Source organism: Orycteropus afer, unplaced genomic scaffold (genome assembly GCF_000298275.1).
Source record: "Orycteropus afer afer isolate SDZICR_OR568_19922 unplaced genomic scaffold, OryAfe1.0 scaffold00662, whole genome shotgun sequence".
Taxonomy (NCBI): Eukaryota; Metazoa; Chordata; class Mammalia; order Tubulidentata; family Orycteropodidae; genus Orycteropus; species Orycteropus afer.
Window position 1 is genome coordinate 638206 of NW_006922249.1, and position 16906 is coordinate 655111.

At 38.7% G+C, this 16906-nt stretch overlaps 1 protein-coding gene across 1 annotated transcript in view; it reads left to right on the forward strand.

The window, feature by feature from the left end:
- The first annotated feature begins 5227 nt into the window (after positions 1-5227).
- Positions 5228-16906, forward strand: part of STAU2 (staufen double-stranded RNA binding protein 2) — a 395353-nt gene continuing 383674 nt past the window's right edge. The window contains exon 1 of the mRNA XM_042783101.1: positions 5228-5341. Within this exon, the coding sequence (XP_042639035.1) occupies positions 5228-5341 (114 nt within the window). The remainder of the gene's footprint in view (positions 5342-16906) is intronic.

Sequence of the window (16906 nt, forward strand, 5' to 3'; positions counted from 1 at the left end):
ATGGTGCGAATAGACTTGTTTGATGCAGGGTTGCCACATACTGTCAGTCTCTGTGAAGGGCAATCAGCGGATGTACAGAATAATAAGGTATGCTTGGTTTTGGTGGTGCATACAGTTGTGAAGAGAAGAGAAAAAGAAGAGATGGATTTTAAGAGATTGGCTCACACGACTTTGGAGCCTGGCAAGTCTGTAATCTGTAGAGTGGGCTGGCAGGCTGGAAACTCAGGAGGGAGTTGATGTTGCAGTCTTCAGTTGGAAATTTGTAGGGCAAGAGAGCAGGCAGGCTGGAGACTCAGACAGGATTTCTTTTACAATCTTGAGGCAGAATTCCTTCTCTCCAGGAAACCTGTTTTTGCTTTTAAGTCTTTCAGCCAATTAGATTAGACCCAGCTACATTCCTGAGGAGAAGCTTAAGGCATTTGACTTCTCACCAGAAGGCTGGTGGTTCAAACCCACCAGCCATTCCTCAGAAGGGAAGTTGGGCAATCTACTTCTATAGTGATACTGTCTTGGAAACCCAAGGAGGGGTTGCTATAAGTCAGATTCGACTTGAGGGCAGTGAATTTTTTTTTTATATCTTTTTTTTTTTTTTTATTAGGATTTGGGTGAAGATTTACAGAGTAAATTCACTTTTCATACAGCAGTTCACATATACTTTGTCTCATGTCATTGACCAAAATTTACAATGCAGCAGTTCCCCTCCCACTTCCTCCCCATAGTTACCTCCTCCCAGTGTCCATCCCATCATACTCTTCTGCACCCTGATCTATCTCCCTGTGCATAAGCAGCCCTTCCTTCTCCCATGATTGTTCTCTCCAGGGCGTGTGTCTACTTGAGGTAAATGTTTAACTCACATGCCTGTACTTTGTTTGGCTGGAAACCACAGTTGTGGGTTCAATTCCAGACCTGAAGGGCAGCTAGGGGCCATAGTCTCAGTGGTTACACCAGGCTCTATTGGACCAGCAAACCTGGTCCCCACCTTCTTTTTTTTTTTTTTTCTCCAAAAATGATTTTGAGTTTTGTACCACATTGTTCTCCCTCTTTATGCAGGATCTCCTACATCCCTTCCAAGTGGATGGCAGTGGTAGCTGGGCACCATCTAGTTCTTCTGGTCTCATAGTTGTATAGGTTGCAGATCTGATGGTGTACCAGTCGCTAGGACTGATTGTTTCCATTAATTTTGGTTTTCTTCTTTCTTCTTGACGAGGAGAGACCCGTTGTTGCATCTAGATGGCACTTCCTAGCTTTTAAGGTCCTAGTCGCTACTCGCCAAAGTAGTAGGTGGAACAATGTTTTGTATAGTATGTTATGCCAATTGAGCTTGATGTCCCCTGCGACTATGGTCCCAAGCCCGCAGGATCAACTACTCGGTCCCTCTGGGTAGCTGGCTGTGACCAAGTAATGACCATAACCTTGCCCCTTGTCAGCTCTACTATACACCTGGGAATTCTGATCATTCACATGAACTTATAGGCCCATTGTCTGCCAACCCTATATATGATCTTGGATACACTCTCCATTTAGACATACCTAATTGTTTAGCTTGTTCACCTATCTATCCGTCCCTATACCCATGTTTGCTTTCACTGACAACTCAGTACTGTATATGCAGAGGGGTTCGTATTTGTTGTCTGTAGGGCAGTGAATTTTTTGAGACATTACTGAGGGTAATCTCCTTTATTTAGAGTAAACTGATTGTAATTGTTAATTACATCAACAAATACCTTCAGAGCGGCATCTAAACTAGTGTTTGAGCAAACAGCTGACACCATAGCCTAGCCAAGTTGACACATAAAATTAACTATCACTACAAGGAGGTTGGGAGCTCTGGTAGCATAGTGCCTAAGGCATCTGACTGCTAACCAGAAGGCTGGTGGTTCAAACCCACCAGCTACTCCTTGGACGGAAGATGGGGCAATCTAATGCTGTAGTGATACTGCCTTGGAAACCTAAGGAGGGGCCACTATGAGTCAGGTTCGACTCAAGGGCACATACCAACTAACCAACAACAAGGAGGTTGGACTAACTTGATCATTGTAGCAACATTTCTGTCTGAACTTTATTTTTAAATGTTACTACTCTTAAGTTCTGGCTTAGGGAGCTTTTGGTGTTTTAGTGAATACTGCTCACATATTTTTTTCTGCTATTACCTAATGTATACTTTATATTCTGCTAATGATCTGCTTGCATTTCCTACAATGTGCTCTGTTTTATGTTTTACGTGTGTGCGTTCTCATGTATTTGTGCTCTTTGGAGAAGCTAGAAATGTCTTTCTCTCTTGTTAGCTTGGTGAATACACCTTAATTAACTAATTACCACCCCTTTAAACCTGCCTTCCTGTACTCCCCTTTTAACCTAAGCATCCCAATGCCAACCTTATTTACAGCACTTACCACACTGAAGTTTATTGTATTTTTCTATTATATGTGTCTGTTTCTTTTAAAAGACTGTGAGCAGACGTCTTGAAGGAAGGGGCAGGAATTTTGTCTCTTTGAAAACTGAGCTACAGTATTTGGTTTAGAAGATACAAGTCCCAGAGAGTACAGGAAATTTTCTAAATATGTAAAAATAAATTAGTTAGAACATGTTTATATTTTGTTGTATATGCAAATGCTGATCTTAATATATCTATTTTATCAATTTTTCTTATCAAAGTTGTGAAGAGTTAAATGTAGACTAATTTTATATCCACAAAGGCAGAATTACTTCCTAATACAAATGTGAGAAATCTTAAATGTAATTTGTATCACACTCGAGTATATTTTTCAGTGGAAACAAACTTACAAAGTTATCAGTAGTCAGTGGATAAAATAATAAAAAATACATGCTTTTCAGAGAATATTGAAAAGTATATACATTTCATATGAATAAAATCAACTTACTCTAACAGGATATTTCAACCTAGAATATTGTTTTAGAAAATCATGAAAAAAAATAATGTTGATAAAACCACATCACTCTTTTCATATTTGATGCTGGCTTGCTTTAACAAATAATTACTCGTAATCAGGATAATAATGGAATTCTTAATCATTGTTAACAATATCTTTCGCCATCTCATTCAGTCTATGCAATCATCCAGTGAGATAAGGCAATTATTATCTATATTACTTTTTTTTTTTTTTAAATCTCTGTTTTTCTATGTGCTATTGAGGAAAGTGAGACTTCACTTTTTCTAGGTCTCATAGAAGCTCTGGTAGCGTAGTGCCTAAGGCACTTGACTGCTAACCAGAAGGCTGGTGATTCAAACCCACCAGCCACTCCTCGGAAGGAAGGTTGAGCAATCTACTTCCGTAGTGATACTGCCTGGGAAACCCAAGGAGGGGTTGCTATGAGTCGGGTCCGACTCAACGGCACATAACAACAACAACATAGACATGAGGCTCGTAACCCTCATATGTAGTAGTTGGTGTTTAAAATGATGAAGACTTACCTTATGAACTTTATTACCGTTATTTTTTATTTACTTTTGAAGTAGGCACCTATGATCCCAGCCACAAAATTACTACCTATTGCAAAACATCTTCAATGAAGACATTCTTAGAGCTCTTAATTAACAAGATAAAGAAATATACATAGAGACATTATACCTATGTAACATTATATGTATGTCTCATCTTTTTGCATGTTAACTTTTATAAAAAGTTTATAAAAATTTAATTTATAAATTAAATTTATGTGTTTCAGTTTTTATAGACCAACTCATTCATTTTGTAATTTTATAGATACTTTGTTTTATTTTGGCTTAATTTTGAAGTTATTACTCTATCCTTGATCTCTGTCAAGTAGTTAATATTAACAAGATTCTTAATTAAGTAGAGGACCAGCTATTTAAAATAAAGTTTTAATTATTTTGCAAATTAAAAAAAAAAAGAGCACTACTACTAAATACTTTTTGTCAACTTTAAATATTTGGATTTAGTTATAAAACTTTATTGAAGTAGGATGTGCAGGTGTTTTACATATCTCTCAAACCAAAGCCTCAGTCACACATTAAGATGTTTTATGGGATTTATGCTACTTTTATAAAGAGCAATGTCAAAATTAATGGAATATAAACTTAATGTCATATTATCAGCACTTTCCTTTTAATGATTTAGATCATATTTTCTTACCAAATGGAGTTCACATAGCTATAAAATCACAGCTCTAAGTACATTTTATTATTTAAATTATGTGCTATTAAAAATTTTCGTACTATGAAATTGTCACCTCATACCTGCTATGCACCTAATAGTTTTTGCATCATAGCAGATGGATATGCAGCATAAGTATTCCAGTTTTGCTGTTTGACATTCAAACCAGCTGTGTTATTTGTTGCACTTCAGTATTTCATGCCATGATATTGCAAGAACCTAAACTGATTGTAGCTTCAGGTTACTGTACGTTTTACATGACTACTGAGTTTGTGAATTGAATGAACAATTTATAAAATGTTAATTTGAGCGATATACACAATGGAATAGAGTAAAACGCAAGATTCTTCAAATCTCCCTTGACTTGCTTTGTCTTCTCTGTGTTGTCCTCCAAAATAGTAATTACTAGTATTTTGTTTCTTTTTGCAGGGGGTTGAGGGGTGTTTGCAAGCCACTAAGAATTGTGGCTTATTATTTTCAGAATTTCTTTAAAAAACCAAAAAGGAGAAAAAAGTTTAATATGCTTACCAAAAATAATAACTGAAAGAGCTAGGACTTGCACTTAGTATTTGATTCCCTAAGTCTAGCGCTTTCCTACTAACATGCTGCCTCAGAATGCAAAGGAAATAAATTAAAGCTCAAATGATAAAAAAGGTAGATAAAATTTAATTTCACACTAAGAAGAATCAGAAAAAATACGTGTTAAAGCTAAAAGTTTTTGAGAGGACAGGAAATTTTATAGGATAAATTAAATATTACTATAATCTTAAATAATTTAAAAATCTTTAAGCATGTTTTTATGTATATGAGATATATATATATATACACACATATATATGATATAAATACCAACTTAGGTACTTAGGAAGTTATCTTAATGTTTCATTTTCTATATGATAATATGTTTCTACTTAATGTAATAAAAGATATTAGATATAATTTTTTGTACAACATTCATGAAAATAATTTAATCCAAATGTACTGTGTGACTTCACTCTAAAAAAGTCAAAACTAGTTTTTCTCCATTTTGTAAAGTCATTCTTCACAAAAACTTTACAGCCTTTTTATTTGCAGCTTCTCTCCAAGATAAAATGGCAAACCCCAAAGAGAAAACTCCAATGTGTCTGGTAAATGAGTTAGCCCGTTTCAATAGAGTCCAACCTCAGTATAAACTTCTGAATGAAAGAGGGCCTGCTCATTCGAAGGTAAGGTTTTGAAGAGAGGTGGTGAGACATACTTATCAAACTCTATCAGCTTTATAATTTCAAATTTTAATTGTGCTTTATTTTTGGGAATGAGGGGGAACAGTGGATGGACTGAAGGGTTTTAGTTCCATAGTAATAATATGTTGAAGTCTTTAATGTTAAACAGTTTACAGCTGCTTACGGTTTTCAGATGCTGTACTTCACAAAACCTAACAAAACCTTATAAGGTACAGATTTATAATTTCAATTTTATAAATTAAGAAATTCAGACACAGAAAAATTAAGTGGCTTACCTATGGTCACATAGTGTATAAGTGCCAGGGCCAGCACTGGAACATGTATTCTTTGACTCCCACATACAGTGCCCTTTTCCATTAAATCACAGCTGCTAAAGTAAAAATGGGGAGTAAATAGAACATTACTTAGTCGGACATTATTTTCCAATGTGATGTTGAGTTCTAAGATTCATTATTTATGAAAGTTGAATATATCATTATTATTCATATAATCACATATAACACTGTTCTTTTTAGTGGAAGAAGCAAGTCATATTTATATACAGCCATATACATATGTTACATGTGTTTGTGTTATAAGGAAGTCTACAACTGGTATATTGTCTGTATAGTTCTAGGTATCTGCTTGAAAAATCTTGGTTGTACATAATTTTCCTTAGCAAATTAAAAAAAAAAAATCCTGGGTATCTTTATTTTTTAACTTTTTATTGTGATTTGGGTGAAAGTTTATGGAACAAGTTGGTTTCCAGTCAACAATTTGATTCATAACATTGATTGCAATCCACACAATGCAACAGCACTCTTCCCACTTCTTCGCTATGTTTACTGTTTCCATTCTTCTTCCTTTCTTCTCCCTTCCTGCCTTCTGAGCTTTATCCCTGGGCAGTACTGCCCTTTTGGTCTTGTATGATTTGTTGTTCTAAGGAGTGTGTACCTCCCTGGTGTTACTGTCACCATATAGGCCTGTGTATTGTTTGGCTGAAAGTTGAGCCATGGGGGTGAGTTCAGTTTCAGGATTGAAGGGTGTCTAAGGGCTACAGTCTTGGGGGTTCCGCCAATCACTGTCAGACCAGTAAGCCTTTTTTTTTTTTTTTTTTTTTTTTTAATGATTTTGAGTTTGGTTCCATATTTTTCTTCCTCTCTATTTGGGACCTCCTGTTGGTACCCCTTTCAGAGCAGTCGGTAGTGATAGCCTGGCATCATGTAATTCTTATGGTCTAAGGGTTGTGGATGCTGGGTCTAACATAGTCCATTAGTCCTTTGGACTAATTGTTTCCTTGAATCTTTGATTTTCTTTGCTCTCCTTTGCTCCAGACAGGGAGAAAACAATAGTTGCACCTAAGATGGCCAGAGTAGGGTGTAGAACATTGTCTTTGTGGACCATGTTATTCCTTGGCAAATTTTTATCTTGGAAGTTGGAGGTTATGATGATGATCATAAGTTTTTGTATATAGTCACATCTGTGGGAACAATTGATTATCTGTTGTTGATGTTACTAGGTGCCGTTGAATTGGTTCTGACTCTTATTGACTTCATGTATAACAGAGCGAAATGTTGCATGATCCTGTCCCATTCCCACAATCATTGCTATGTTTGATTCTCTAAGAGTTGGTTAATCCAGATTAATTCTTCTTTATAAAACAATTGGCTTTTGGGTTATTATTGTTTATTGGCACCCCCCTCAAAACAAAGACAAGATAATGAATGTAAAATCAATCATTTTTGTTTCATTAGAACCTTTTATGATATGGGTAGCAATTTCATTTATTGATTATATGGCAAGTCTTGAATTAGAGAAAATGGTATTGCCTGTCCAGCCATTTATTCTGCCTCTTTCATACTTAGTCTTTCCCTTAATCATGTTGAACTATTTGCGTTTCTCTGAATTTTTCCTTTTCACATCTGTCATCCTTTGCCCATGAGTATTTTCTTTGCCTTGAAGGTTCTTTTGTCCTTTTTCATTTTAGAACACTCAGCTCACATATCACACCTTCCAGAGCTCTGTGAAGCCTTCTCTGATCCTCTCTCCTGGGACTCCAGCAGGACCTGCCTTTCTCAGCTTTATTCCTTACCAAGTTGTAGAGCAGTGATATATGTTGGTCATTATTTTTGTGCTAGACTTAGCCTATTTAGGGTGTGTATTTTGCTTTTCTAGCATATGGTTAGATGATGATGTGTATTTGATTCCTCTGGCATATGTCCTTCCTGCTTCTCATTGCCACTTCCAGGTGTTCTTCCTCAAAACAATCTTCTGGCTTTGTTTTTCATGTCATTAGGTTAATCACCCACATCTTGTCATGGTTATCATTTAGTGACCTCTGGGTGATTCCTCTTGGTGAGTCCACTATGTTTCTCATGGCTCACTTCCAGTCTTTCCAACACTTCTGTTAATTTATGGTGATTTTAGTGCCTGCGTAGGTGATTGCTTCAACATTCAGTTACTTGAATTTCTCTAATAATCTTGTCCTTTACTCCCCTTTAACCACTTCTTACTTTTTTTTTTGCTTAACCAATAGGAATTTATTCTCTTACAGTTTAGGAGGCTAGAAGTCCAAATTCAGAGTGTCAGCTCTAGGAGCTGGGTGGTGGCCCCTCAACCTTGGGCTTCAGCTTTGCCTCTTATTTTGGGTCCATTGGAGCTGTCTGAGTTAAAACGATGGATTTCAAATTCCAGTGGTGTATGTTGTTGTTGTTGTTGTTATGTGCCGTTGAGTCAAACCCGACTCATAGTGACCCCTCCTTGGGTTTCCGAGGCAGTATCACTACGGAAGTAGGATTGCCCAACCTTCCTTCCGAGGAGCGGCTGGTGGGTTTGAACCGCCAGCCGTCTGGTTAGCAGGCAAGTGTCTTAGCCACTATGCTACCAGAGCTCCCTGTATAAGGACTGCTAAAATCAAACTATTAAAGGGAATGAGCTAGAAAGTTAAGGGTAAGAAACAGGGATGCTTGAAACTAAAATTATGGAGGGTCTCATAGTTGTTGGTAATGATAAGGTCAAGAATATGATCAAAGTAAGAAGTGGCTCCCCATGATGAGATTGGATGTGGTGTAATCAACTCCGAACTCTGCCTTCCTTTCTGAATTACGGATGAACTGCTAGTAGAAGACAACTCTTCTGTTGTGTCCTAGAGCCTTCCATGTCAAAGACATTTCTCCAGCTTATCTTTGCTGTGCTCCTCTCTGCCCTCCCATCCCGTTCTTTGTGCTATTTTCTCCCTTTTCCCTGCTCCCTCCCTCTTCACCTCCTTTTTCCTTCCTCCTTTCCCTATGTAGTCAGTTTCTGAGACCCCCAACAGATCATTCTAATCAACATATAAACATGCTATTATTTTCTCATATAAAAAGAAATAAAACTTTTTTTGATTTGGGTGGAAGTTTGCAGAGCAAATTTATTTTCCATACAGCAATTCGGATACATTTGTTTCATGACATTAATTGCAATCCCCACAATGTAACAGATCTCTTTCCACTTCCTCCCTGTGGTTACCTTTTCCCTGTGTCCTTATTTCCTATGCATTTGTGTGTCCCAAGCTATCTCCCTGTGCAAATACTGCCCTTCTGTTCTCCCATGACTGATCTTTCTAAGGAATATATCTAGCTGGTATAAATATTCACCCTATATGCATGTCTGTTGTTTGGCTGGAAACCAGGGGAGTGAGTTCACTTCCAGACCTGAAGGGTAACTAGGAGCTGTTGTCTTGGGGATTTCACCAGGCTCTATCAGACCAGTAAGCCTGGTCTTTTTTTTTTTAATTGTAATTTGGGTGAAAGTTTCCAGAGCAAATTCACTTTCCATACAGCAGTTCACATATACTTTGTCTCATGATGTTGACTACAATTTACCACAATGCAATAGCTTCCCTCCCACTTCCTCCCCATAGTTTTCACCTCCCTGTGTCCTTCCCTCCACGCAGTCCTGTCCCCTGAGCTGTATGTCTCTGTGCATACACAGCCCTTCTATTTTCCCATGATTGATCTTTCCAAGAAGTGTATCTACCTAGTGTAAATGTTCACCTCATATGCCTGTCTTTTGTTTGGCTGGAAACCACAGGTGTGGGTTCAATTCCAGGCCTGAAGGGCAGGTAGGGGCCATAGTCTCAGTGGTTCAGTCAGGCTCTATCAGACAAGCAAACCTGGTCCCCTTTTTTTTGCCCCCCCAAATGATTTTGAGTTTTGTTCCACATTGTTCTCCCTTTCTATCCAGGATCTCCTACATAGATCCCCCTCCAAGTGGTTGACAGTGGTAGCTGGGCACCATCTAGTTCTTTTGGTCTTATAGTTGTATAGGCTGAGGATTGCATGGTGTAAGGCCTGGTCCTTTTCATACTTTTGAATTTTGTTCCGCGTTGTTTTCCCACTCTATCCAGGATCTCATCTTAAAAAGAAATTCTTGATCCTACTCCCTACCCCAGCTATAATCTCATTTCTCCTCTCTGTATCACAAAGCTTCTTAAAAGAGTTGTTCGCACTGCTGTTTCCAGTTCTTATCCCATTTTCTCTCCAGTCAGGCTTATGCTCCCACACTCCATCAAAACTTGCCTAATGAAGGTCACCAGTGACCTCCATGTTGTCAGTCCTCATATAACTTGGTCTGTCAGCTGCATTTGATTCTCCTTCTTGCTGAAACATTTTCATTTGGCTTCTAAGACACTGTGCGCTCTGGCTTTTCAATTATTTCACTGACCACAATTTTTAAGTTTCCTTTGATGGATTTTTCTTATCTTAAGATGTTTTAGTATTGGAGTACCCTACAGCTCAGACTTCTTTTCCTCACTCTCTTGACTTAATCAGTTGGTGATCTCATATAGTCTTGTAGCTTTAAATAATGTCTACTTGCTGATACTCTTAAATTTATGTTTCTAACTCTGAGCTCACCACTGTATTTTAACCTTGTTTATCTATGATATTGCTTGTTTTGGGGTTTGCAATGAAAATGATGTGACCATTGTCTTCCTGCTCAGTCATTTATTCTGACTTTCTTTCATACCTACTCTTGCCCTTAATCATGTTGAACTGTTTTAATTTTTATGACTTTTTCGTGTTCTTTTCACATCCTGTTAATCGTATCTATTTGAATGTCTAATAAACCCACTGCCTTTGAGTTGATTCCGACGCATAGTGACCCCCATTGGGTTTCTAAGGCTGTAAATCTTTATGGAAATAGATTGCCTCATCTTTTTCCTGTGGAGCAGCTGGTGGGTTTGAACTGCTCGCCTTCTGGTTAGCAGCCATATGTATTACCCACTATACCACTAGAGCTCTCTATGTCTAATAGACATAGCAGATTGAACATACCTAAAACTGAATTCCTGATAGCTGTCCCACTGCTGTCTTTATTTTTGTCAGTAACACACATCACCTTCAAATATATTATTTATTGTTTATCTCTTCCAACTAGGATATAAATTCTTTGTGGACAGAGCTTTGTTTTTGTTTTGTCATTTCTGTATCCCCAGCCAAGAACAAGGCACATTTTAGTTACTCTCTGTATATTTGTTGAATGAATGAAAATTCAAGTTACCTAACTGCAGTGCAGATATGTATTAACTTGTGTGAAGGGAAGGGCAATATACAGCAAGGAGGAGGTCAGCACAACATGAACAAGGCAAAGGAAGACACTGAGAGGTACCAAAGAGTAATAGAAAACAATGATAAATGCTGTTCCATACACAGTTCTACCATAATCTGTGAATGGATGCCTAACTATACGTGCAAGCTGAACAGGTGTGAAATGATGAATGAGAATACATCCATGAGTATATATATTTTTGGCAGAGGATGTTTCTGCATATATGTTTGTTTGTGCTGCAAATACATCCATGTATATTGTAGAGCATACAGGGGCAAAGTTAAGAAAACTTAACCATAACCAAACACCTTCAAGGACTAAGTCACTGGGCTTGGGAGTTTAGGGCCATAGTCTCGGGGGACTTCTAGATCAATTGGCATAACATTATTGTTGTTGTTGTTTTGTGCCGTCGAGTTGGACCTGACTCATAGCAACCCCTCCTTGGGTTTCCGAGGCAATATCACCTTGGAAGTAGATTATTGCCCAACCTTCCTTCCGAGGAGTGGCTAGTGGGTTTGAACCACCAGCCTTCTGGTTAGCAGTCAGGTGTCTTAGGCACTATGCTACCAGAGCTCCTGGCATAACATAGTCCACAAAAATAACGTTTTGCATAATACAATGGTGATTACTGACTGCGGTCTTGAAAAATGGGAGTGCCCATGTAAGAGGCAACTATTAGTCTCTTCTGTCTGGAGCAAAGAAGAATGAAGGAAATCAGAGGGCTCATGGACTGTGTGAACCACAGCCACCACTTGCCTAAGGCCAGAAGAACTTGCTGGTGCCCAGCTGCCACTACTAGCTGTTCCTATTGGGATCACACATTATAATCCAGAGAATTGATGTGTTTGTAAGCATTCATTGAAGGAGTTCCAACGTGATCTTGCATTTCCTCTGAGGAGTGCTATTTATCCCTGAACCGAATTCTGTCTAGTTCAGTAGGAGTTGAAAGACTTGTTAGTTATCTCAGGTTGAGCACAGTTAACTGCTGTCAGGGTTTTTTCAACCTGATATTTTATCTGATTAGGTTTTAGTCCAGTGTATTGTTGATGTTACCCAAGAAAGGAGAGCTAGGTAACTCTAATAGTTAGTCTCTCCCACTCCATCCTGGCCCATATTTGGTAAAGGATGGCTACCCTCCTGGGAAGATTCTGGAGAAATGAAGGAGGATTCAGATTTTCCAAAATTCTTTAGGAACCCATCTACTGTAATTTTTTGGGGGCTGATGAACTGACTTGATACATGTCATCTTCTCTTACTGCCAAGGTTTCGAAGGCTAAACAGGTTTGTTCTGGTGAAAATGGACCACAGTGGATCTTACAGATTCACTTTGGTCCACATTCTTTATTTTTTGATGGTTCCAGGATTCCCTTGCCTTTTTTTTTTTTTTTTTTCTTTTCAAACTTTTAATTGTAATTTGGATAAAAGATTACAGGACAAGTTTGTTTTTCATTCACCAGTTCATATACATTTTGTATGGTGACATTGATTGCAATCCCCACAATGTTAACAGCACTCTTCTCACTTTCTGTGATTACTGTTGCCCCCATGTCCCTTCCTATGCATTTCTGCTTTCTGAGCTTTCCCCCAGTGCAAATGCTGCCCTTCTGATCTCTCTTGGTTGATTGTTCTAAGGAGTGCACTTTCCTGGTGCAATTGTTCACCTAGTAGGCCTGCCTGTTTTGCTGAAGGTTAAGCCACAGGAGTGAGTTCAGTTCCAGGCCTGAAGGGTGACTAGAGGCTCAAGTCTTGGGAGTTTCACTAGTCTTTATCAGACCAGTAAGCCTGGTCTTTTTTTATTTTTTTGGTATAATTTTGAGTTTTGTTCCACATTTTTACCCTACTCTATCAGGATCTCCAATTTTGATTCCTTTCAGAATGGTTGGCATTGGTAGCCGGGCACAATCTAGTTCTTCTGGTCTCAGGGTCATGTAGGCTGAGGTTCCCATGAGCCGCTAGTCCCTTGGACTAATTGTTTCCATGTATCTTTGATTTTCTTTACTTTTTGCTCTGGATGAGGAGAGTCTAATTGTTGCATTTTAGATGGCTGCTTGCAAGCTTTTAAGGCCACAGTCACTACTCACCCAAGTAGGATATAGGATAATATTTTTATGCACTATGTTATGTTAGTTGAGCCTGATGTCACCTGTGACCATGGCCCTGATCCCGAAGGCCTAGTGGTTAAGGAGATTGGGAATTTTTTTTTTTTCCAATCTGTGCTCTTGCTCTGGGTGCTTTGGTCGTAGATTATCACCCATTCAACCTGTAGCCATTTTAAGAGTAAAGGCTAGCATAATTGGCATATTTTTGAAAGAAATATAATGATTTATAAGTAACCTCTCCTCCTTTATTACGTTGTTGTTGTTGTTATGTGCCGTGGGGTCGGACCCGACTCATAGCGACCCCTCCTTGGGTTTCTGAGGCAGTATCACTATGGAAGTAGATTGCCCTATCTTCCTTCTAAGGAGTGGCTGGTGGGTTTGAACCGCCAGCCTTCAGTTTAACAGTCAGGTACCTTAGGCACTATGCTACCAGAGCTCCTATTAATATATTATTTGATGAGGCTGGTTCCTTTTATAAAAAGCCAAGTAATTTTCATACATGAATGTCTACCACTGGCTTTAAGTGAGACATGTTGTTGTTGTTAGGTGTTGTCGAGTCATCTCTCACTCATAGCGACCCTATGGACAGCAGAACAAAACACTGCCTGGTCCCGTGCCAGCTCCATGACCCATGCTATACTTGAGCCCATCACCACAGCCACTGTGTCAATCCATCTCGTTGAGGGCCTTCCCCTCTTTCTTCAACCCTCCAGCTTACCAAGCATGACACCCTTCTCCAGGGAATGGTCCCTTCAGACAACATGACCAAAGTACGTGAGATGAAGTCTGGCCATTCTTGCTTCCAAGGAGCATTTCGGCTGCACTTCCTCCAGGACAGATCTGTTAGTTCTTTTAGCAGTCCATGGTATCCTAAGCATTCTTCACCAGCACCACAACTCAAGCATCAGTTCTTCGGTCTTCCTTATTCATTGTCCTGCTCTCACATGCATATAAGGCTATTGAAAATACCATGGCTTGTGTCAGGTGCACCTTAGTCCTCAAGGAGACATCTTTGCTCCTCAGCATTTGGAAGAGGTCCTTTGCAGCCAACTTGCCCAGTGCTATACGTTGTCTGATGTCCTGACTGCTGCTTCCATTGGCGTCAGTTGTAGAACCAAGCAGTGTGAAGTCCTTGACAACTTTAATCTTTTTTCCTTTTATCGTGTTATTGCTTATAGGCCCAGTTGTGAGGAGTTTTGTTTTCTTTGTATTGAGATGTAATCCATACTGCAGACTGTATTCTTCAGTCTTCATCAGTAAGTGCTTCAAGTCATTCTCACTTTCAGCAAGCAAAGTTGTGTTGTCAGCGTTACTGCAGGTTGTTAATGATTCTTCCTCCAATCTTGATGCCACGTTCTTCTTCATATAGTCCAGCTTCTCAGATTATTTGCTCAGCATATAGATTGAATAAGTATGGTGAAAGGATGCAACCCTGACACACTCCCTTCTTCATTTTAAACCATGCAGTGTCCCTTTGTTCTGTTTGAACAACATCTCCTGGTCTATGTACAAGTTCCTCATGAATATAATTAAGTGTTCTGGAATTCCTGTTCTTCTCAATGTTATCGACAATTTGTTATGATCCACACAATCAAATGCCTTTGCATAGTCAATAAAACACAAGTAAATATCTTTCTGGTATTCGTTGCTTTGAGCCAAGATCCATCTGACATCAGCAGTGATATCCCTTCTCCCATGTCCTCTTCTGAATCCAGCTTGCACCTCTGAAAGTTCTCTGTCAGTATACTGCTGCAACTGTTTTTGAATTATCTTCAGTACGATTTTGCTTGTGTGTAATATTAATGATACTGGTTGATAATTTCTCCGTTCTGTGAGATCAGCTTTCTTTGAAATGGGTACAGATATGGATCTCTTCCAGTCAGTTGACCAGGTAGCTGTCTTCCAAATCTCTTGGCATAACCAAGTGAGTGCCTCCAGCGGGGCATCTTTTTGTTGAAACATCTCAATGGATGTTCCGTCAATTCCTGGAGCCTTGTTCTTTGCTAATTCCTTCAGTGCAGCTTCGACTTCTTCCTTCAGTACCATTGGTTCTTGATCTTATACTACCTCTTGAAATGGATGAAGATCTACCAGTTCTTTTTGGTACACTGACTCTGTGTATTCCTTCCATCTTCTTTTGATGTTTCCTGCATCATTCAATATTTTGCCAATAGACTCTTTCAATATTGCAACTTGAGGCTTGAATTTTTTCCTCAGTTTTTTCAGCTTGAGAAATGCTGAGTGTGTTCTTCCCAAGTGAGATGTAAATGTATTTTAATGAAATAAGTGATTATCTGGCCAGAAAAGTTTGAACTTAGTCCCAACTCTTTTTTTTTTTCCAAAGACATTAACCAATTATGTGGCAAGTATATGAGGAGCTCTGGTGGCGTATTGCCTAAGGCATTTGACTGCTAACCAGAAGGTTGGTGGTTTAAACCCACCAGCCTCAGAAGGAAGATTGGGCAATCTACATCCATTAGAGATACCACCTCAGAAACCCAAGGAGGGGTTGCTATGATTTGGACTTGACTCAACAGCAGTGAGTTAATAATTATACACACACACACACACACACACACACACACGTAACTTGCCATGTAATTGGTTAATGTCCCCCAAAACAATATATAGGAGCTCTGGTAGCATAGTGGCTAAGACACTTGCCTGCTAACCAGACGGCTGGCAGTTCAAACCCACCAGCCACTCCTCGGAAGGAAGGTTGGGCAATCCTACTTCCGTAGTGATACTGCCTCGGAAACCCAAGGAGGGGTCGCTATGAGTCGGGGCCTACTTGACGGCACATAACAACAACAACAACAACAACAACAAAACAATATATATTTGTGTATATATAAATATGCCTACGGTAGTGATTCTCAACCCTGGATTGTTCATGTGAATCACCAGGAGAGCTTTAAAAGATGGTTATGTCTCAGTTTTACTCTTAGGAATTCTAATTTAAGTTGCCTGGAGTGAGTTTCAGGCATCAGAATGTTGTTAAAGCTCTTAGATGACTCAAATGTTCAGCCAGAGGTGAGAAATACTGGTGTAGAGGTTTGGTGTCTTCAATGTGGTGGAATTGTCTTCTTATGTATTCGTCTTGATGGGGAATAGTGACCTACTGTAGATGCTTTCCTCTTTACTTCATCCACTTTACTTCATCCTCACAGAATCTGAACAAATTACGGCAGCTTTTTTTCTCTTTTAAAATTTTATTGTGGTAAAATATATATAACAAATGCTTAAATTTTAACCATTTTTAAGTGTGTGTACAATTCAGTAGCAGTAATTACATTTACCATGTTGTGCAACTCTCACCACATCTATTTCCAAGTTTTTCATCACCTCAAACAGAAACTCAGTACCCCTTAAGCAATAACTTCCTGTTTCTTCCCATACCTGTAGCCACTTGTCTTCTTTTGTCCATGAATTTGGTTATCCTAGATATTTCATATAAATGAGATCATACAATATTTATCCTTTGTGTCTGACTTATTTCACTTAGCATATTTTCAAGGTTCTTTCATGTCATAGCATGTATCAGAACTTCATTTCTCTTTATGGCTGAGTAATATTCTACTATTATAGAATAGTATGTAGTACTGTGTACTGTGTACCATGTTTTGTTCATGCTTGATCATATATGGTAATTTTGTGTTTAACTCATTGAAAAACCTTTAAGCTGTTGCCACCATTTTACCTTCTTACAAGCAATTTTTTTTTTTTTTTAATTGTGATTTGGGTGAAGATTTACAGAGCAGATTCACTTACCTTACAGCAGTTCACATACACTTTGTCTCATGACATTGACCACAGTTTACCACAATGCAATAGCTCCCCTCCCACTTCCTCCCCATAGTTACCCCTTCCCAGTGTCCAT